Source organism: Acanthochromis polyacanthus, chromosome 2 (assembly GCF_021347895.1).
Source record: "Acanthochromis polyacanthus isolate Apoly-LR-REF ecotype Palm Island chromosome 2, KAUST_Apoly_ChrSc, whole genome shotgun sequence".
In the NCBI taxonomy this organism is placed as follows: domain Eukaryota; kingdom Metazoa; phylum Chordata; class Actinopteri; family Pomacentridae; genus Acanthochromis; species Acanthochromis polyacanthus.
In genome coordinates this window covers 10,019,909-10,042,014 of record NC_067114.1, presented here as the reverse complement: position 1 = coordinate 10,042,014, position 22,106 = coordinate 10,019,909, and the positions used below count along the sequence as shown (strand labels likewise).

The following is a 22,106-nucleotide window of genomic DNA, read 5'->3' as shown; positions in this document are numbered from 1 at the left end:
ATCATGCCACGTCTATCACATGAACGTCGTCTCCGGGCACTGGGTATGGTGGAGGCCGGTTTGAGCTACAGTGATGTAGCCAGGCGTATGGGCTGTTCCCAACCCACAATCAGAAGCCTGGTCCAAAGCATGCGCCGACGGATTGCTGCCTGCATCGAAGCAAATGGAGGCCATACTCGGTATTGACTGTTGTGACTTTGTGTTTGGCAGGTGCCGTTTTCTTTTGTGAAATTCTTTATTTTGAAATCATTCTTGAAACTTTAGATTTTTGTTTCTGCATGCCAATATGCTAAACAAATGATTCATATGAAGAAAATGAAGTTTCGGGCTTCAAAATAAAAATTATGTTGAAAAATATGGTCTCAAAGTTTTTAATGACTGTCAGTGTACATGCATTGCTTTGATTGGGAACTTTGCCCCCTCCAAGATGGCCGCCACGTATGCACGTCGCTTAGCCGGCTGCTACAGCGCGCTGGCGTATCTCCTCTTCATATCTATGTCGCCACGTACAACTCGATGCAACGCAACTTGCTACTTTGTTTGACGGACAGCTAAACTGACCAATCAGATTAACGCCGTTCCTCATACAACCTGCAGTGCTGACTAGCGACCTAGCTGCCGACATATCGCCAGCTGAGAGGAAGCGACGGCACGAAAGCAGAGCAGACGAGCTCCAGGATTCACAATAAAGTGAGTATACAAGTGACACATCTTTGGTGCTCTTTACTGAAGCTTTTAACATCTTATTTGGTGTTTTATACTTGTGGCGTAAGCTTTCCTGCTTAGACTGACAGCTTAACGTTACATAAGTACCTGGCTTTTTGGTGCTTGTCACTTATTAGCCAAATCTGTCACTGCTAAGGCTCCTATGGATATTATTAGCTAGCCAGTAATGTACAGTCTATGGAGGCTAGAGGAGCTGTTTGAATGGGGGAAAAAAGAGGAAGCTGGACACACAACGATACTTACACACAGAGACACGTTGACTGTTCATGTTTGCATACCGTGAAGTCAAAAACTTAACTATATTTAACAAAACACTGTTCTTATTCTCATTTCCAGATGTATTGGAGTCGGGCCTTTCACACCGGCTGGGTTCTGCTGCTGTTCCAGCTGATGTGTTTAGAGGCAGTTCCCATCAGTATGGACAAGACAAAAGTCAAAGAGCCGGAGAAAAAGCCTGAAGAGCCTCCAGCAAGTGTGGTAAGAAGAAACAAGACTCATACACAAGCTGAAAATCCACAACAAAACATAAATCATGCTCTGTGGTGTTGTGGCCATGATAGGAAGTTGTGATATTTTTTCTGCAGCTGCACAGATTTCCCTATAGATTAGACAGAAAATGAATCGTTTTGATTTCCACACATCAGAGTTTTTCACTGACGTTGATAATCGATTAATTGTACAACTTTTTAAATTCCAAATTGTTGCTTATGACTGCTTCTCAAATGTAGAGATTCTCTCAGTTCTTTTATTGTGATGACAGGCTAGACAAAAGCAGATAAAACATTAATGTTGGCTTGGATAACTTGTCATGTATATTTTTGTTTTTTCATTTAATAGAGCAAATGATTAATGTCCACAAATTAATTTGCATGAATTATTAATTAGTTGCATCCCTGATACTATGCAGTTATTACATGTTTTTAGCTGCTATATAGGCAATAAACGATAGAGTGCAGCTTTATTACAACAGCACTGCTAATTTCAATAAAACATCACCTCATTGCAGTACAATTCCTTCATCAGATGCTGCACTTAAAACTTATTACAAATCAGTTTCACAGCGAGCACAACAGTTCCAGATGTTCTTTATTTGTGAGTGCATAGATATGAGTGTCTGTGCACTTGTATCTGCCTGAGGAACCTTTTTATTGAATAATAAGTAAGCGGCCTTTAACCACAGAGCAGCTGGCAGTTAAACAGAAGGCAGTACCACAGTTTTGGACAAGTTTTGTCATCGCTACATCAAACATCTGGCCAGAAAACCTGACATGTTGGTCAGCAGCAGATAAGTGTTTCATGAAAGCTGAATGTTCTGTAACTCAATCCACAGAGTCTTTTGACATCAGTCTTTCAAAGCAGTGGTGGAAGTATTATGTTATTCGCCAATGCCATAAATTTTACAAAATGATAACTGTTGGATTACTTCATGTTATTATATGTAAGAGAGTTTTTATACTGCTTTTTTGTTACATTTTCTAGGACACAGGACTCCACTATGACCGGTACCTCAGAGAAGTCATTGATTTTCTAGAGAAAGATCAGCATTTCAGAGAAAAGCTCCACAATACAGACATGGAGGACATTAAGGTATGAATTTATCACAATGGTAAATTTTTCCCCACCAGCCCTGAATACAAAGTGAGCAAATCATTATTCTCACTAGTGAACTTTGAGTTCATGCTTGTCCAGGAAAGGGGTAAATCATAGATTTCTTTTATGAAATAATGCACAAAATTCATTTTAGGTTATGAGAATTTTTAAAAAAAAGTGTATTAGTCGTATTGATTTTCTCATTAAGTCATTTAATGCATGCACTGCTTTGTTCGTAGTTATAATAACGCAAAATTTTGCATTATAGCAAGGTAAGCTGGCCAAAGAGCTGGACTTTGTCAGCCATCATGTCAGAACAAAACTAGACGAGTTGAAGAGGCAGGAGGTAAACCGACTCCGGACCCTGATTAAGGCCAAACAAGACCTCGAAGGAGGGAATGGTACGTGTGCAACAAAATTTGTGTTTCATTTTGAATTATGTTTCAATTAAGATGATACATCTTGAATTTTTCATTAGACGTAGATAAATATGTTATATATGTATGTTTTTTTGTATTTGTCAACCTCTAAATAGACATCGCAGTGGACCACCAGGCTCTGCTGAAACAGTTTGAGTACTTGAACCACATGAACCCACATACATTTGAAGTGGATGACCTGGATCGGCTCATCAAATCGGTAAAGCTCATTGCTACTTCATACTAGGCTTGGGCGGTGTCCAAATTTTGATACCGTCAAACTTCCTTCACATTTTACCGGGGTATACCGTATTACCGTGACTATTACTGTTACTGGCTTGTGCCTTCACGTTCAGAAATTGAATACTCGCAGCAGTGATTGGGTGGTTGATTCGGAGATGCGTCCTTAGGTTAGAGGCGTTTCCATCTCTCGCGATCACCTTTTGATTGCAGAATTTACAAATTGCTTCATCAGTATTTACCGGCTCTCCTTTCTCATTTGCCTGGAACCTGAAATACTCCCAAACTGCAGAAGTTGTGTTCTTTTTTGACACCAAGTCAGTCTGTGCAGGATCTGCCATCTCTCCCCTCTCTCTCTCCTCCGCACTGTCACATGACGATGTCACGTTCATAAACTTTATGGAAAGTCTCCAAAAGTAGGCTAAAACATAACTGTTTAAGTGCTACTGGACAGAGAATCAATTTTAGGCATTAAATGACTTTTATTTAATAGTTAATCCTTATGTTAACCTTTCCTACTCAGCTCGTGACCCGGTCGGGAGCTGGGGGAGGACAGTTCTCCAGGGCCGAAGTTACTGTTGTTACTTCGGGGTTAACCCCCTTCACTTCCTCAGCAGTCGTAGAAGGCAAAGACACAGGAGCCCAGCCTTATTGAAGAATACTGCAGCTTTTACTGTAAATTAACAGCGGCTGAACCATACAGTTGTGCTAACCCTGCAGCTACACACCTCTTCTCTCTTACTCCCCGAATCTACTGCCGTCTTCCTTGCTCGCGCTGCATTCAGGGTCGCTCGGACATCTCACTCTCCTAGGAGCCTCATAACGGAGCCACACACTCTCATAACACTTACCTCCTGTATAAGAACATTTACATTTTTTCATGACGGTATTGGAACTGATACCGCTGCTATTTTTAAACACCGGCGGTATACGGTATTACCGTAATACCACCCAAGCCTACTTCATACTCCATCATAGGTAGACTTTGTGAAACGGTTTTATCTTGGCTCAGTGGAGTCCTACTAATGCCTTACTTGTACACCAATGATTGGAGGAAGGTTTCAGTTTGGTAGACAACGACAAACTGTAAAGAACCAGGAAACAGGAAGGCTTTAGTAGGTGTAGAGGTCAGTAGTGCAAGCAGAGAAAAACTGCTGCTGGTGTCATTTTACCCTGCTTTTAACTATCAGTACAAATTAAGAAATAGTTTTTTACAAAATGTACTTATTTCAACCTGCTCCTGTATGTCAAATGGTCTGAAAATAATTCCTTTTCTTCTTGGTGGTTTAACATAAGGTTTATTTTTGATCATTGTCCTGTTTTAGAACCCATCCTCTTCACTTTCTTGACTGACTGCATGACATTGACTGACTTGCGTGACTCTGGTTTATTCAGGTGTAGATTTGTAAACTTAAGATGGGGGCTTTTGTTATAGAGCAGCAGGTGAGACTTCCTTTTGATGACTCCTGTGTGTAGACTGTGCATCATCATTGCACAGTGCAATGTTGCAATGCCACTTCAGTGTCAGCTAAACTTTCCTGCAGTTCTTTTGCAGTCACGTGTGGGTTTTGTGTTGTTTTCCTGCCCAGAAAGTTTGTGATCCAAGGGTTTTCTTGGCCTTCCCGACCTTGTCTTAACTTCTATTGTTATGTCATGTGAACATTTTGAACAACTGAACTTGCAAACTTGAAGTTCTTGTAAATCTTTTTATTGCTTTTTCCTGCTTTGCGGGCAGCTGTTAGATTCATTTTCAGATCCTCAGTCAGTTACTCAGAGGAGGCTTTTGATGTTGCATGTTTATTCACCGATAGGTTTAAAGAGTCAGAAAATGTATCAGTTTGAAAATTGTTGTCAAATAGCAATTCCAAATGGCCATTCTTGACATGTATACAAATTTTAGAAAAGCAAAAAGGCCAGATGATATAAAAGGCATTAACATTTTAAGACAGACTTATTTTAGAAAGCGTCAGTAGCTGTATTTACTTGTTACTGAAAGAATCCTCAAATAATGTAATTACTTCTCCCAGATGTGCCCAATATTCTGCATACAACTGTAATATATATTCTGTGTTTAGTCTTTACAAGTTTTTTTTCCCCATTTACATCATGGAACATTATTTCAGCATTCAAGAATCTCTGTAAACAGAAATATAAATACAGTGTAAATCCATCTGTTTTCAACATGAAGTAAACAGCATTGTTAAGACATTGCGCCACATAAATGTTAATTTCAAGGTAAACTGTTTTCACCCGCATCCAGGCAACTAAGGATCTGGAGAACTACGACAAAGAGAGACACGAGGAGTTCAAGAGGTATGAAATGATGAAGGAGCACGACAGACGGGAACACCTGAAAACACTGGACGACGAAGACAGAAAGAAAGAGGAGGAGCACTATGAGGAGATGAAGAAGAAGCATGCTGACCACCCAAAAGTTAACCATCCGGTAAGTAAATTAGCTGCACAGACAGCATTAGAGATGTTATGTTACAGTTAATGAGAAGAAACTATTTTCATCCCATGTCATGCTACCTTCTTGTCCAGATTTGTCATGTTAAACTATGTACCAGAATGTTCAAATATGTGTTTTTCCATCTGTGATTCAAATGTGATGTGGCTTCTGTGCTGCAGGGTAGCCAGAATCAACTGAAGGAGGTTTGGGAGGAGGCTGATGGTTTAGACCCTGAGGATTTTGACCCCAAGACCTTTTTCAACTTGCATGGTAAAACCCTTACCAATGAGCACCTGTTAATATGAGATGAATAGCCGTCCATTTAGTCCTGCATAATGCATTTTGTATTATTTTACCAGTGTCTTCTTTTTTTCATATTTCATGATTTAGATACAAATGGAGACGGCTTCTTCGATGAACAGGAGCTTGAGGCTTTGTTCACCAAAGAGGTAAAGTCATGGCATGTGAAAATTTACGATTTCTTTTAGTGTGTGGTCTTTGCACCGACTGCTGTCCTCGGTGATTTCAGCTGGAAAAAATTTATGACCCCACCAATGAAGAGGATGACATGGTGGAGATGGAGGAGGAGAGGCTTCGAATGAGAGAGCATGTTATGAATGAGGTACTCAGAGCCCTACTGTCACGAACATGTCCAGGCAACAAAGCTGACCACTATTTAGCTCCAGCAAATCAATGAAGAGAATATGATAGAAGCCATTGGTAAACGTGACAGCATGTTACAAATATTTCATACTATGTACTCTTGTGTTCTTACTATTCTTAATGTTATTAACGCTGCTCATTAGTTCATTGAAATACAGTAAAATTAAAAATATATTCATAAGCTTCTTTCTTTCACACTAAGTAGTAACAATTATTTTTATAGCACATTTTGAAAACAAACTTAGAAAGTGCTTTACAATAAAAGAAAACGGCAAATAATCATCTTTTTATATATGGATACTCATGACTCCAGTGCCAAGCCTATGACTAAATTCATAGTTCAGAAAGCAAAAAACAGAATTGTCTCTTTGCATGTTGTGTTTAATAGAACTTGTCAGTGAGTAATTAAATATACAGAATAAAATATATCCTTGAAAATGTTTTTGCTCTTGTTCTCCTTCAAGGTGGATTCGAACAAAGACAGACTAGTCTCCTTAGATGAGTTTTTGGTTGCTACTAAGAAAAAGGAATTCTTGGAGCCAGATAGCTGGGAGGTGAGATGATATTTGCTAACATTACTGAAGAGTAATACAATCTGAAAACCGTTTTGTTTAAAGGAGCAGGACTCTGATCAGTGATGCCCCATTCACTTTGCATTTCTCAGACCCTGGAGCAGAACCAGGCTTATACAGATGAAGAAATGAGGGAATTTGAGGAGCATCTTGCTCAGCAAGAACAGGATCTGAACCAGAAGGCTGTTGACCTCCAGAAACAGAGAGATGAGCTGGAGAGGCAGCAGGAGCAGCTTAATGCACAGAAAATTGAGCTGCAACAGGTAAAGAGCAGTACACTGTTACTTTAAAAGGGTTGCTGCTGTAGATTTACAGTGAAACTGACATGCTTAATTTCTGTTTATGCTAATGTTGTATTTAAGTTATTAATTTAATGTGACTATCCACAGTGCAGTGTGCACTTTTCAAATAGAAGATTTAACATAAAAATCCAACATTGCAGGCAGTTGAACATATGGAGAGGCTCAAGTCACAGAAAGTAGATCCACCTCCAGAGGTTCATGGTGAGTACTGATTGCACCATTTAGTTTTACAGGCTAATCTCTGAGAATGTAAAACTGATTATTTGTTGCTACAGTTGAAGGAAATCCTGTTCCAGAGATACATGCAGTTGACAGCCAGTTACATGTTGAACAAGAGGCCCAACAACAAGAACATCAACCTGCACACCATGCTCCTCAAGATGCGCCTCAGGAAGACCATGTACAACAAAATCCAGACCTGGCTCAGCAAGGTCTGCCCCAGACACATCAGGATCTCCCACCAGGCCATCAAGAAGCTGCACAAGGCCAGCATAACCTGCCATAATAATGCTGACAACACGTCACAAGCAGACTTTTGCAGCACCTCCACTCCCGTGTGCAGAGGAGCAGTCCCACCAGAACATAAGGCCTCTTTAACCAGCATGAGAAGCATCAGGGGTTTGGAGTACACTTGAGATGAAGGAGAGCGAAACGAAAGGAATCCCTGTTATCCCTGATACCGGTGTTTGTTAATAACAATAATAACTGGATTGCAAAATGGAATTACAATTGTAAAGCAACCTACCATGGACATGTATCCTAAAAAGTTCAATTATGTCTGATCATATCCAAATATAGTTTTGATGAGCTTTTATAATCAGCTGTTTGCTGTTCAAAGTCCAGAACCTCTAAAATGACATGCTGATGGCTTCACGACCTGATGGATTTGACTGAAGAGCCTGTCTATATATCTATAGTGCAGGTGTTAATGGGGTTAAAGGTGTAAAAAATTCATTTTAATTTTACCATTTTGACATGGGTTGTCTGTCAAGATACCCCCAAACATTTCCAAAAAGAAATTATGTGCAAGACTAGTACTGAAATGTGTTTTACTGGACTGATTTTTTTTTATTATTGTATTAAAACCCCAAACAGAGTAAAGATACACTATAGAAATTTTAATCAACATACAGCATTTTTATGCTGCATCCTTTCATGTAAAAAGTAAAAGTAAGGACTTGTTGATGCATCCAGATACAGATAAGAATCTACAAGGTACAGTTAGATCTTTGCAGAAAACTCATTTTGTTTCTATCATCTCCAGCTCCCATTATTGCTACATTTTACAGTCTTTTAACCCTCAAGAAGCCAGACCACTCAGTCCTCACACTTTGGTGAGGAAATACAACACTTTTGCTACTTTCTTAATATGGTCGTTTTGCTTGCTGTTATACTCGGTCAACTGTTTATCTCCCATGAAACATCTTTTTTCTTGTATACAGTCAGATTTTCTGAGTTTTCTCAGCTTTAAAACTAAAAATGCGCGCTGTGCTTGAAAAGACGTGGCACTGGTCATTTTCAGGCCACGCTGCAGCTGTTCTCCGATGACTTTGTTAAATTAAAGGTGCTAGATTCTTAAAAATAGATATGGGAGAGATAAACAAGTCCTAAGTCCTGCAGAATCTGTAATGGGAGTTTCAGGTTAAAGTATACTTCTGGGAAAAAAACCTGCTGCTTGCCCAACAGGATTACCAAAGGTTGGTCCTCTGGAATATTGAATTTGTTACACGCTGTAGTGAGCATGTGTCATGTTTATTTATGAGTTGATCATAATTGAGCTTGATTTTGAATTTGTTTAAAGAAACAGGTTTGAAGTCAAGAAGGTAATTTTTTCAGTTAAGGTTAAAATGGTGTGTTTCTTCATAATCATCTGCATCAGTCTCAATTTGTTCTGAAGATTTTATTAGAAAAGCGGTAAAGCTCTGAAAATAAGCTACGTCAGATAACCAGCATCACAAAAATGCAGCAAACAGTTTTTTTATCTATCAGAGTGTGAGACCATAAAAACTTCTCGATTTGGCTTCTTTGCTTTCGGTTCGGGTCATTGTGTTTGGTACAAGATGTGTACTACTTTGTCCTAATTAGAAAAAGTTTAAATATTTCCCCACAGTTTGCTGGTTTGGTGCAGTTGCTGTGCTATTCAGGTTTGCTTTTTCTTTTGTCACTCACGTTGTTTCTTATAGCTAGCTGATTGGCCATGGCAAAAAGTGTTGTCGACTTTTAATGAAGAAGGCTTAATTCACATCCATTGATCATAGCATCTTTGCCTTACTGTGGTTTTACTTAAGAGAACATTTTATTTTCTGTGTGCCATGTGTTCCTTTGAAACAACAACGTGTTATAATTTGCACAAAATGTACAGGTGATGTTTCTGATCGCTTGCTGCTGGATACAAGAGTCATTTGACAAAACTGTACACCTCAGTTCAAGATAATAAAACAGTTTACCTTTCAGTTTGCATAATAGATTTGATCACTTCATTGCCAGACTTAAAATACAGTGTGAAACAGTTAAATATGAACAACCTACCGTATACATAATATTGTAAAGCAGCGGCATACCATAGCAACAAAGATCACTTAAGTTTTAAGTGATATTTTCCCAATGACAAATTATTTGCAGCACTTGAAAGGCAGTTGTTATTAATTGCATGTATGTGAGCGCAATCCACAAATTTGAAAGATGTAATTTCATCTAAATTACCGAAACCATAGAGGCTTGAACTACCTGACTAAATTCTTACGTATGTGGCTCGTTGACATAACATGCACTATATTGCCAAAAGTATTCACTCACCTGCCTTGACTTGCATATGAGCGTAAGTGACGTCCCATTCCTAATCCATAGGGTTTATTATCATGTCGGTCCACCCTTTGCAGCTGTAACAGCTTCAACTCTTCTGGGAAGGCTGTCCACAAGGTTTAGGAGTGTGTTTATGGGAATTTTTGACCATTCTTCCAGAAGTGCATTTGTGAGGTCACACACTGATGTTGGACCAGAAGGCCTGACTCCCAGTCTCCGCTCTAATTCATCCCAAAGGTGTTGTATTGGGTTGAGGTCAGGACTCTGTGCAGGCCAGTCAAGTTCATCCACACCAGACTCTGTCATCCATGTCTTTATGGACCTTGCTTTGTGCACTGGAGCACAGTCATGTTGGAAGAGGAAGGGGCCAGCTCCAAACTGTTCCCACAAAGTTGGGAGCGTGGAATTGTCCAAAATGTCTTGGTATGCTGAAGCATTCAGAGTTCTTTTCACTGGAATTAAGAGGCCAAGCCCAGCTCCTGAAAAACAACCCCACACCATAATCCCCCCTCCACCAAACTTTACACTTGGCACAATGCAGTCCCACAAGTATGGTTCTCCTGGCAACCGCCAAACCCAGACTCGTCCATCAGATTTCCAGATGGAGAAGCGTGATTGGTCACTCCAGAGAAGGCGTCTCCACTGCTCTAGAGTCCAGTGGCAGCGTGCTTTACACCACTGCATCCGACGCTTTCCATTGCACTTGGTAATGTACGGCTTGGATGCAGCTGCTCGGCCATGGAAACCCATTCCATGAAACTCTCTGCTGAAGCACTGTTCTTCAGCTAATCTGAAGGCCACATGAAGTTTGAAGGTCTGTAGTGATTGACTGCAGAAAGTTGGTGACCTCTTGGCACTATGCACCTCAGCATCCACTGACCCCGCTCCATCAGTTTACGTGGCCGACCACTTCGTAGCGGAGTTGCTGTCGTTCACACACACTTCCACTTTCTTATAATACAGCTGACAGTTGAGTGTGGAATATTTAGGAGCGAGGAAATATCACAAGTGGATTTGTTGCACAGGTGGCATCATATCACAGTTCCACGCTGGAATTCACTGAGCTCCTGAGAGCGACCCATTCTTTCACAAATGTTTGTAAAAGCAGTCTGCATGCCTAGGTGCTTGATTTGATACACCTGTGGCCATGGAAGTGATTGGAACACCTGATTCTGATTATCTGGATGGGTGAGCAAATACTTTTGACAATATAGTGTATGTTGCAGGTTTGACAGCTCACTGACACAATATTCACCAAATGACCAATTAAGATTCAACATAACAGAGAGTATCATAAACAGAAGGTAATAGGACACAACTTTATTGAAACAGTCTCAACCAATAACATCAGTGTACAAAGAGGTGATGGCGCAAGAGGTGACAGTGGGTTTTAAAAAAAAAAACATTAAATGCCTTTATGAAAATTATAAGATCAAAAAGAAAAAGTGGCTGACAGCACAGGGCAAAAGAAAAATAATTTTCATGGAATCAGATCGACAGTGGTAGGGTATTTTTTGCATTTATTTTGTACAAAAAATAAATTAATGAAATCTTTCAAGTTTACAGGAATATCTATTTGTTGTTGTACATCACACAGACTTGCTGATAATCCTACATGTGGTGAAGTTCAGCATTTTGTGTTAAAACGTTAAGAGGATCTAGACAGACCAAAGCAGGCTGACTGATAAGTAGGCTAGGAGTTAAAAAAATAAGATTACCAATGAGAAACAAAAACATTGTTATAAAAGTGAGCTGGGGCAAACACATTCAAAAATCCTGAATGTTCAACGTGGCGCAACTTGACGGTCCTTAGGATCCTTTAAGATCGCATCGCTTGAGCGTTACCTCGAGACAAACCTCGGGGTCCTTGGGCAGCTCCCCGTTTGTAGCCTTGCTGATATCCCTCCTTGAAGAAATGAGAATATACAAAAATTAGTCATCTTACAAATTTGAAAATGCAAAGTCAGTGCATTCAGGATAATATGTTAGATGAGCTTTCTGGTGCATAAACTCTTACCCGCTGGTAGGTACTATTGGAATAGTCCCGAGATGTGTTGAACTGGGTTTGACCGTAACCACTGCTGGGAGCATTTGAGAAAGGAGGGCGATAGCCTTCATATCCTCCTGTTGACAAAAGGCATTAGAATTAATGGTGTAATTTCAATAAGTTAAATAAATACTGACATCACATGACTAATGCATCTCTTTATTATAGTTTCATGCCTGTACCTCTGAATCCGTTGGAGGAGCCCCGATACCCATTCATCATGCCACGAGAGTTCCTCGGTCCACCCCTGGGTACAGCCCTGGCATTGTAAAAGGACTGGCCAGGCTGCCCAAACCCTGCACCTGGAGAGGCATCTTCATGACCTCCTGCTGAGGGCATGACCTGGTCTTGGGGCTGGAAACCACCAACAACTGTATAAAAGCAAGACAGAAGGTTTAGAGACTTTGCTATGCATTGGTAGCCTAGCCCTGCTAGACCAAAGGCACAAGGGTCTAGGACCGCTCGACAGGGAGGAAGGCGGGCTAAAAGGTTGTCTATCAAATCACTCTGCAGCAATTGGGTAGGTATACAACCAATCAGTGCAACGAATAGGTTCCTAGAGCGCTGGAAATCAGAGGATGCGGCAGTTCGGTGAAGCCTTATTTATACAGTCAATGGGTGAAGCTCAAGTATATTACAGACATGTTAACAGAAAGATTATTCAGAGCCGGTGCTAATGGAGCTCAACGACTGTTGTCGTTTTTGTTGTCAACCCTGGTAGAGAATTAAATTCGTTGCCGTGGGTTGTCTAGCGCAGCTAGGCTAGTTGTTTCCGGTTGTTTCTGTCAGAATCGTCGCGCCTCTGTCATCACTTCGTTACGCCCGCCTTCTGACTCTACACTTCATGGTGATTCGTCCGGCCAGTTTTAGGAGCATCCAACCTCGAGCCTTATGGAGGGTAACTAGACCCACCCTGGCAGAGAATTAAATTCGTTGCCGTGGGTTGTCTAGCGCGGCTAGGCTAATGCACTGGTGGTTTGTTTAAGATTGACAACACAAAATAACTTCATGCAAGCGGAGTCATTTTATCCTATTTCAACTTTGTAACAAATGACATTTTAAGTTGCAACTGGGTGAAGCTTCAGAGCATCTTGAAATTCCAACACGTTATTTTTTTTCCTTTTCTTCATACAAGATTCTTTTTATTATTTTCAGAGTTCACTGTAAAACATTGATTGATTTTAATCATTTATTTCTTTTTTCCTCTAACACTAACAGGTTTACCCTCACCTGACTGTAACCTTTCCTGTGGGATGTCAGGCTGGTCTACAGTATTCTCTGACTGGCTGCTGAAACCCTGTCCATAGCCACTGGGGAACTGGCTTTGCTGCTTCAGAGGGTCTGCTTGGCCATCAGGAGGTACAGGTGCATTCAAATTAAATACCTGAGAAGGAAAAGAAAAGTTTTCTGTATTTTAGTTTGTACCAAAACAATATCACAACTTCTGTCGAAGGCCTGGGAAGCTGGATGTATTAAAGATTGGGAAATGTTAAATTGTTACCTGTTTAGGTGGCGCAACCAGTTTTGCTGATACCGACAGAACATGTTAACTGGCCTTGGATATTTACTTTGCTAACCCTTAGCTTGTACAAGTATTGAAGCTGACAGTTTCTAACAGAATGCATTATGTCCGAACATGTTTAAATGGACCCAGATAGAAAGCGTACCGCTTGCACTGACTGGAAAGGTGCTGCGTTGACATTGATGCCTCCAGTGTGGGTGGGTTTGGAGACAGGTGGGAAGGCAGAGGACAGGGAACTTGGGGCGGGAGACTGTTCAGATGACAGAGACAGTGAGGTCTAAGTAGGTGAGGAGGAAGGATTTTGAAAGGCAAGGAAACCAGGAATGTTGAGAAATCAGTGGGAAAGATGGGATTTTTTTTCCCCTTAAAGCTCCCCTCTATCTTCTCATAATATTCTAATTAATCAAATACACAGTAGACAACATCAGGACACGTCACAGAGCATCACATTTACATCCTCACAGAAAAGTTTTAAAATGATCATCTACATCACATAAGAAACACTTATTCACACAACTCAAAAAGAACCTAAACCATTTCCTGTTGTGCTTCCACTCTACTTACTTGTGAGGATTCCTGTGGTCCAGACACTGTAGTTGTTTGAGGAAGTCTGGACTCTGAGTGGACTGTTTGGAAGAAAAAAAAAGAGAAACATTTAAAAAAAAGAAAAAAAGAATTATGCTAATTGATGCATTACACTTCACACGGCAGTAAGCAGAAACAATATAATCTATTAGGGAATCAGTTCAGAGTAAATTAACTGGCCCATACTTGAAGGGCCTCCCATCTGCTGCAGGTCAACAGTCTGCACAGGTTTCATTGGCTGGGCAGACACGATGGCAGGGTCCAGAGCCTGGCCGTCAAACTCCAACACGGAGTCCTGGAACAGCCAAACAAGAGCAAATGAATCACTGGGTCATGAATCAGATTTAGCAGCAGTGCAGTAACCGAGAGTTGAGATGCCGTTCTGTAGCTGAAGGAACTGAGCTCAGTCTCTTCAGCAAAGCTTTCTTTCTGAAAGACGTTTTCTACAGGAAATATTCTGATCTCACACAATAATACATGTTTTGTGTTCATAGCACGACTACTTTTGAACCATCTCACCTGCATGAAGTTGTACGTCCCTTGCATCTGGGCCATGAGGTCTTGTACTGCCTGCTTTCTGACCACTGGGTCAGTTGCAGGAGCAGGAGAGACTTGGTTCACAGTAACAGTTGGTTCTGGAGCCAGCTGGGCGGGGGGCTGGTGCTGGAGGGAATTCACCATCTAAATACAGACACAAGTGAGAAGGCACATTCGAGTACACTCAGATAAAAGGAGTTCTGAAATATGCTTCATGGCCGTGGGGATGCAGCAGTGGAGCGTACCTGAGCCTCCACAGTCCACTCCTCCACTTGGTCTTTTTCTGTACTACTGTATGTAGTTTCTGGAATGAACTGTCTGTTTACAAACTGTAGCACAAGAAAACACACAAAAAAGTGATATAGCAGTCCTAAATTTAAAAAGAAAGCTGATTTGAGTGATTTTCTTATGCAGTGGAAATCTTACCTCTGTGGTTTCCACTTTAATTGGCTCTGTGTATTTTTCACTAGTTAATCCTTCTGGAGACAAGAAGGAAATGTGAAGACCGCACTATTTCAGCATCAAAAAAAATTTCTAATACATTTATCTGCTTATGTGTTTTCATGTAGTTACCAGGTTCTGACGGCTGCTCCCCAGCCTTAGACTCAGCCACCACAATCTGCTCCTCTTGTACCTCCTCTGCTTCACATGTCCCATTTTGATGGGTCTGCGCTCTGTCAAAGTAACCACTCGACAGCACTTTGTCCAGAGTGTCCTTCAGTGCCTTGTCTGGAACAGAAACAAGTCCAAAAACAAAAGCAATAGTAATGACACACAGTACTTTGCAAATGATTTAACACCTCAGATGTTAGGAGTATTTATCACACAAAACCACGAGAGAGGGATCTGATCTGCCCCCAGTTTTTTTTCCTGTGGAATGAAACAATACAAAATGTACAGCCAGAGAACTATTTTCAGCCACAAAAAGAACAACTAATGAGGCCGAACAGAGACCTGCACTGTACCCAGAAGCATGTTTGACCTAGCCAGGCTTTTTTTGTGTTAGCTGGCTAAATAAAACCCAAACTCCCAGTTAGAGATAACAGGTATCAGGATGTCACTCTAATTTTAGGTCAAGTCAAACAGAAATTAATGTTACTGCTTGACAATTTTGCATAATAAATACCAACCGAATAAGCAATTTTCTAATCTGTGTTCTATTAGCTGTAGTACCAGCAGTGCAAATGGACTTGGCAGGAAATTATGGTCAAACATTAAAAACATATTTACATTTTCTGCATAACCAACTGAATGAATGTAGCTTCCCACGGCAACACAACGCATACAGTGTGCGATAGAATAGTTGTATGGCTTCATTTATTGTATTGGTAACACAAAATTCAAGACATCTGCAGATGTATTCTTTCAACTGAGAATCTATATCGCTCACAGAATCATCAGATGGTCTGCTCAAATCAAATGTCATTTAGTGTTTTCCCTTCTGTTTACTGCACTTAAAATTAAAATGTATTCACGGCACCAGTCCTGATATCATCCCCATTTTACAGCATTTTTTGAGTTAAGTTCCACAAGAATAAATAGTGTGTTTTGTGTAGCGGATGATCAAGAGCCATGAAAACACTTACATGTGGTCCCTGCCACAGCCTTCTCTCGGCCTTCAAGCAGTTCCCACAAGTGTAGTGAGGCCTCCTCATATTGGTCAGTCAACCTAAAAATTACACAAGAGGGTAAATGCATTATTTACTCGTACGGTGTTGGCCCTCCTCCTTTTTTAAAATTCTTACTTACTGTGGAGATGACAGACAAAATTAACATATTTAGGCAGTGATAGTTATCTATCTATCTATAGCTATCTAAATCACAGACATCATACCTGATGTCATAGTTCCTATCAGGTCCCACCAATTTGTAAAACTCATCGAGGGACGTGAGGTCAGCGTCGCTGAGCAAAGGGGCGCCAGTGGCATCAGGCCGTTTAAGGTCCTGTCTGACACTGTCATCTCCCAACTGGTCCAGTAAATACTGAAGCTCCAAAACCGTCTTCAGCCGCCGTTGTTCAGTCTCTTCTCGCTGCAGCTGTTCCCGTCTCGCAGTCTTCTTCACCGCCTTTTGAATCTGAGCATGCAGAAATTTAGGACATTTACAACATGTGGTGATAACCATGACACTCCGTAGCAAGATCTCAATAAATAATTCGCTGTTAGTTACAAGTAATGTTTAAAGATCCAGACTCACCTCTTGGCCTAATGCCAGGAAGCTCTTCTGCAGCTCTCGAGCAAACTCAAGGTTGTTGTTAATCTCTTGATACTTCGACAAAGCCTCCTTTAGGCACATCAAGGAAAGAATGATGAGATTCATGTATCGTAAAAAAAGATTTTCAAGAAGAATTATGTTCCATGGAGCAGTAATGGATGAAGATGCTGCATTTTCTAGAATGTATAACAATGATAGGGTTATAACACAGAAAAAACAAACAGTTTTATGTTTTTATTTGTAATGAATATATTGCATTTATGATTTTGCGGCATTCACATCACACCTCAAAAAAAATCTAATTAACAGTAATTGTCTTATCGTACCAGCTGATCCTGATTCAGTCTTTCTCCCTTGTTCTTCTTCTCCTGATAGTCATCCAGTTTGGACTGTGAAAACATTGAAAATTGATTTTTATTTTTAAATACAATATGTAACAGACAGAAATAAAAGAAATCACATTATTGGGATTAATTATCAGTGTGATTTTATATGTTTTAGATAGATACAATCAGAAAATAGCCATATTTTAGAGGCAGATGTTAAGAAATATTATGACCAAAACCGAGGATGGTAACAAAAACAGGACATGCTCAACACCAGAAGAGTACACCTTATCTTTATTGAAAATAGATTCCATCATTTGCATTCTCCCAAATCAGTAAATGTATCAGCTTGATGACAAAAGTCCACAACACACAAAACAAAAATTCTCACAACTGAACAAAGTTTGTCGAACAAAGAAAGTGGTGGCAACACTTTTTAATGTTTAAAGAACTATAGATACCTTTTTCTTCTCCATATTGCGGACCTTCTTGTCCATCACACCAAGAATCTGCTTCATGGCCTCGGATTGACTTCCATTTCCCAGGTCTGGAATGGCAGACTGGAGAGCATTGTTGCCAACTGTAGCTGAAGGCATCTTTGGAGAGAAACGTATTATACTCTTTATAAGACTGTATTTCAGATATTTTAATGCCTGAACAAAAGAAACAAAAACAAGACGACATGGTCATCAATATCCCCCGCCACATGTGATGTCTATGAGTCTATATCCAAAATAGTGATCAAGGGCCAGAACTCTGTTAAATATTATCACACAGGTCTCATTTTCGAACTTGATCAAGGTGTCCATGGTGTGAAGCTACACGCTAAATTTCGTAATCCTAGCTGTAATAGTTTCTGAGAAAAGCTGTCCCCTTCATCTCGGACGGACGGACGGACGGACGGACGGACGCCAAACCTATATCCCCCTTTTCCACTTCGTGGAGGCGGGGGATAATAACCAAATGTGCGGACGAGCTGAGGATTCAGATAAATGGATTCGATGCTGAGATTACCTGGTATATTACCCCTCATAAGTATTGTTAGAAGCGAGGTTTTAAACATAGATTAGGCCAGCTGTGACTAGTCATAATTGGCGTTGACACTCAAAATGACATCAGTATTTCAGTTGGGTGAGTGTTTACTTTAGACTCTATCCATTTTAATAAATGTTTTCAATGAGTTCCTAATTGCTGTGCCATGACATCAGTCATTTTAACTCCAGTTATTAGTCCGCTGCAGTCAGCGTTGCTGTTGAGACAACAGCGACGACGGTAGAGTCCAACTTGCTTACATGTGAAAGCTTCCAGTGATCCGATCAATCGAAGACTTCAAGAGTATTTGAGTACACGAAACTATCACAGACCAAAAAGGCAGTTTGTAAACTGTGCAGAGTTTCGATGGCATACCACAGTAGCATAGTGCAATTTACTAACACCTGAAGACAAACACAATTTACATCTGTTTGGGGGTATTTTAATGGAGCCAGATTTCCCCAAATCCTGGACTCATTTACATATTTTGCTGTTTCTTTTGTGAGACAACGGAACCAGTATGAAATCGCGGAGGTAACATGGCTCATTACGACTACTTGTTAACCAGGTAATCACTTTGAAGCTCCTGCTCTGCACCACTTAAACCCTGATTTTATAACATGGTATCCTCTGACAGACTCTGCTGGGCATGAAATCGGATACTACTTCTAAAGTCAGGGAGCAATTATACTATAAGCAGAAGAGCGCTACTTGAGCTGATCTGTCCTGTTTAACCTGATTAAGGTGTTTCATAAAATCTTTGACTTCTTTTGAAGTTGCTCTACCGACTTAAAGACTAAACCCTCTTTTTATATATTTTTATCATGTTGAAGTCCCCAGTTCAACCATAAAGTTTTTCACTATAATGTCATACCTTAGTACATTATACAATGACATACATTTTGGCAAAAAATATAAATGAAATTGAAGATAAATAATCTAAATGAATTGGTCATTTTGCTTTATTTGGAGGAAAAGTTATCTTTCAGATTAACCGGTTAATCGGCTAAATAGTCGAAATAGTTGTTCTTGGCAGCCCTACAACTAATTAAACCGATTATAGTCACCCTGAGAAACAGCCTAACATTCGTGGCTAACTTGTTGGTAAACGCTAGACATGTATTTACTTTGGTTTAGATATATGCATGGACGCTGCTTTGAATTGCTCATAGGAAGTTAACACACATTAAAATGTCGGCCTTCTATTCAAAGTTGAAATCCTTGACGTTAGCTCCCCTTGGAGACACCGGCTAACCTTCCTGAGAGATGCTAATGATAGGTAACTAAGTCCAAGTCACGAAACGTTATAAACTGCTCTTTTTGCCTTTGTTGTCAACGTAGTCTTTGACTGGTGCAACGTTAATGATGGCTAGCTGCTCCAAATCAAATTAATAAGCGCTGAACAACGCTCCTAATCTCCCATGTCCCATTGTTAGCTGATAGCGTCAACGACAGGCGGCTAATACTCCCGAGTTAACCGGATGTCAGTGAAAACTGGCTGTTAAATCAGTTCTTATCGGTTCATATGTAAAACCGTCGACGTTCAGCGTTAACTGTGAAAAACAAAGAGCACCTCGGTGCGCCGCGACAACTCGTTTCGTGCAGCCGTCTCGAGTAAAGAATAATTGAAGACGGTTTATTCAACAAATTTTGGATAAAACAGCAGTAAATGTGAATGTGGCCGCACTAATCCCATACCTTTATACTCTTTGTCTTCAAAGAGGTTGCCTCTGTCGTGTTTAACGTTGGCTGAGCAGCGTTTAGTGCAGTCCGTATCTTTTACTCTAAGTGGTGTTTTTCTAGAAGGATGCTCAGGCTCTCACCGGCCAATGGCTGACTAGCTACTGCTGAGCTAACGGTGGCGGCTACAAGGACCCCGCTGCTCGCCTCGGCACTGCCTGAACGAAAAACATCATTTTTAAACATTGCCTGAGGAGACACTATCCTCACAAGTGCTGCACCACTGGATTTACCACTTAGTTTTGTAGTTTCAGTGGCAAACATGAAAATCTTTTAGGATGTTTATGATGTGATGCCTGAGTGCAATCACAGAAAGTGCACTTTCAGATTTCACTTGAACATCTGTACATTTTCTTTATCTTCCTTCCTACCTAATCATTTCCTCAAATCAAAATGTCAGAGCATAGAAATTTAAAAACTTGTTTCTTAGCCAAAGACCTTGTTCAAAGGGAATTGTTTCAATTTGATTGGATTCTCTGTATAATTTTGTGAGGTCACCTTACTGTGACATGTATTGTGAACTGGTGCTACATAAATGCAACTAAATTAAACAGAATTAAGTTCACTCGAACATTGAGAAACAGTGAGGTCATGAACCTGAACCTAACATAAAGATAAATTATTTCCCACCATAATGGTCTAAATACTGTTTCAAAGCCTGCTCCGTGCTACCGGGAATACTGTTTTTGTGAAGACAATTTTCATATTGATTTTTTCCTTAATTGACCTAAACCTTCGGGAAAATGTAAATACATTTGATCTAAATTATAGGACTCATTCATTGATTAATATTTTCTTTTTAATTTTCAAAATGTACTCTTTCTGCAGGTTCTTAAAATGCCAAGATACTTACAAAAAATATCTCCCATGATCTGAGTGACCTCAACTGCACCTCCCTCCCTAAAGTGTAATGGAAAATGAAAGGGTCAAACTTGGGTTAAAGAGAGAAAGAAGGCCCTCTGGTCCTGGATTTGTGGTTTCGCACCTTGAACAGAGCTCTGAGTGAACATAGACCACTACTACATTTGAACATGAGATGGCGCTCGTGTCCCAGATACTGGAAGGGATTCTCACTTGAACTGTGCCGGGAAAACCCACTGCTGTCTCAGATGGTCCTCTAATGTGTCTTCATTGTGCTGTTTAGACATTTTAGATAAATAAATTCCTCTTGGTCTTTTCAGTAGTTTTCACTTGCTACACGGATACAATAAATTGACAAACACGTGGGACAGATGTAGCAAATGTTGAAATGAAAGAACTTAAAGCGTGTGAAATATTTAAGAACAGAACAGAAGTTTTGTCAGTTTTCTAAGTGATACATCAGTCAGACGGTAACTAAACCCAAACACAATCCAGTGCACATGTGGGCCTGCACTAACTGTGGTAGTGTGGATATAATAGTCTTCAGATCAGGACCATCAGTGTTTATACGAGTCAAATCAAAACCTAATACAAGGAAATTTGCTGTTTTCAGATTTTAATAAAGTACAGCCAGTTAGAAAACATTTTTACTTTTCCAGCAAAGATTTGTTGATACATTCCAGTCACTCTAATATCTGCATAATTCTAATGGCTTTATACATTATGTCCATATAGTAGGGGTTTCAGAAACATTTTCTTTAGAAAAAAACGCAGCTGTCTTACAGTTCGTTATATTGTAAAGCATCAGTATTGTTAAAAATTCAGAGCTTTGTTTCAATGAACTTTCATGTTTAATTTTCACACCTCCTTTATAATCCTTGTGTCTAACTCTCTGGGTCAATGACACACATATATAGTGAGTATATATAGTGAGAAGGGGATGTCAGATCCTCAGCTCTTCTCTCTGATGTGGGCTGCTGAATAATGGCCATACATCCTTCAGTGCCCCTCTCCTGCAGTACATCTGACTGGATTAAATATGTGCAGAGGATTTATTGGCTGAAAAACCACAAGAGCCCCACAAACACTTTGGCCCCACACCACTTGTAGAGTGCAGTCCAGACAAGCACACAAATTCATCTGCAAACCCTCTGGCTCCCCACTTCTCTATTTCTGCTCTCCCTTTCACATCTTTACATGCTTTTGCCCACAGACTTAAAAAAAAAATCTCTTTCTCTATAGAGATGATAGAAATATATCTCATGAAGGTGAACTCAGCGTCTTGGTCGTTGAGACTTTGTTTTGGGGGGAAATGAGGGTTGTTTTTTTCCCCGCTTGCAGCCTCTCTTCAATTAGTTGGGCAGCATTAATAATTCATGACCCACATGTGTTACAGACAGATTACAAGCATCTCCACTTAACTGCCATCATTATCATTATTACAGCCGAAGATTTTTATTCACCATAGTGCAATTT

At 40.2% G+C, this 22,106-nt stretch overlaps 2 protein-coding genes across 4 annotated transcripts; one reads left to right on the top strand and one right to left on the bottom strand.

Annotated features, from left to right (window-relative positions):
* Window positions 1-563: 563 nt before the first annotated feature.
* nucb2a (nucleobindin 2a) lies at window positions 564-9,417 on the top strand. Its single transcript, XM_022192253.2, has 13 exons — window positions 564-690; window positions 1,063-1,203; window positions 2,206-2,313; window positions 2,585-2,717; window positions 2,852-2,955; window positions 5,236-5,421; window positions 5,607-5,697; window positions 5,818-5,876; window positions 5,957-6,049; window positions 6,555-6,644; window positions 6,755-6,925; window positions 7,105-7,165; window positions 7,240-9,417. Exons 2-13 carry the CDS (start codon window positions 1,063-1,065, stop codon window positions 7,467-7,469), a joined length of 1,467 nt encoding a protein of 488 aa, XP_022047945.1. The 5' UTR covers window positions 564-690; the 3' UTR covers window positions 7,470-9,417.
* Window positions 9,418-11,071: 1,654 nt separating this feature from the next.
* caprin1a (cell cycle associated protein 1a) lies at window positions 11,072-19,899 on the bottom strand. Of its 3 annotated transcripts, none has more exons than XM_051939818.1 (17): window positions 19,728-19,899; window positions 17,459-17,593; window positions 16,998-17,060; window positions 16,654-16,740; window positions 16,292-16,533; window positions 16,044-16,126; window positions 15,031-15,186; window positions 14,884-14,936; window positions 14,703-14,786; window positions 14,440-14,601; window positions 14,107-14,215; window positions 13,900-13,961; window positions 13,481-13,612; window positions 13,044-13,197; window positions 11,996-12,184; window positions 11,784-11,890; window positions 11,072-11,672 (listed from the first exon to the last, which is right to left on the bottom strand). In XM_051939818.1, exons 2-17 carry the CDS (start codon window positions 17,591-17,593, stop codon window positions 11,586-11,588), a joined length of 1,905 nt encoding a protein of 634 aa, XP_051795778.1. In that variant the 5' UTR covers window positions 19,728-19,899; the 3' UTR covers window positions 11,072-11,585. The 3 variants fall into 3 exon arrangements, with proteins under 3 accessions (XP_051795778.1, XP_022047943.2, XP_022047944.2); XM_022192251.2 differs by having other exon boundaries at window positions 13,481-13,585; window positions 19,728-19,898; XM_022192252.2 differs by lacking the exon at window positions 13,481-13,612.
* Window positions 19,900-22,106: the final 2,207 nt, after the last annotated feature.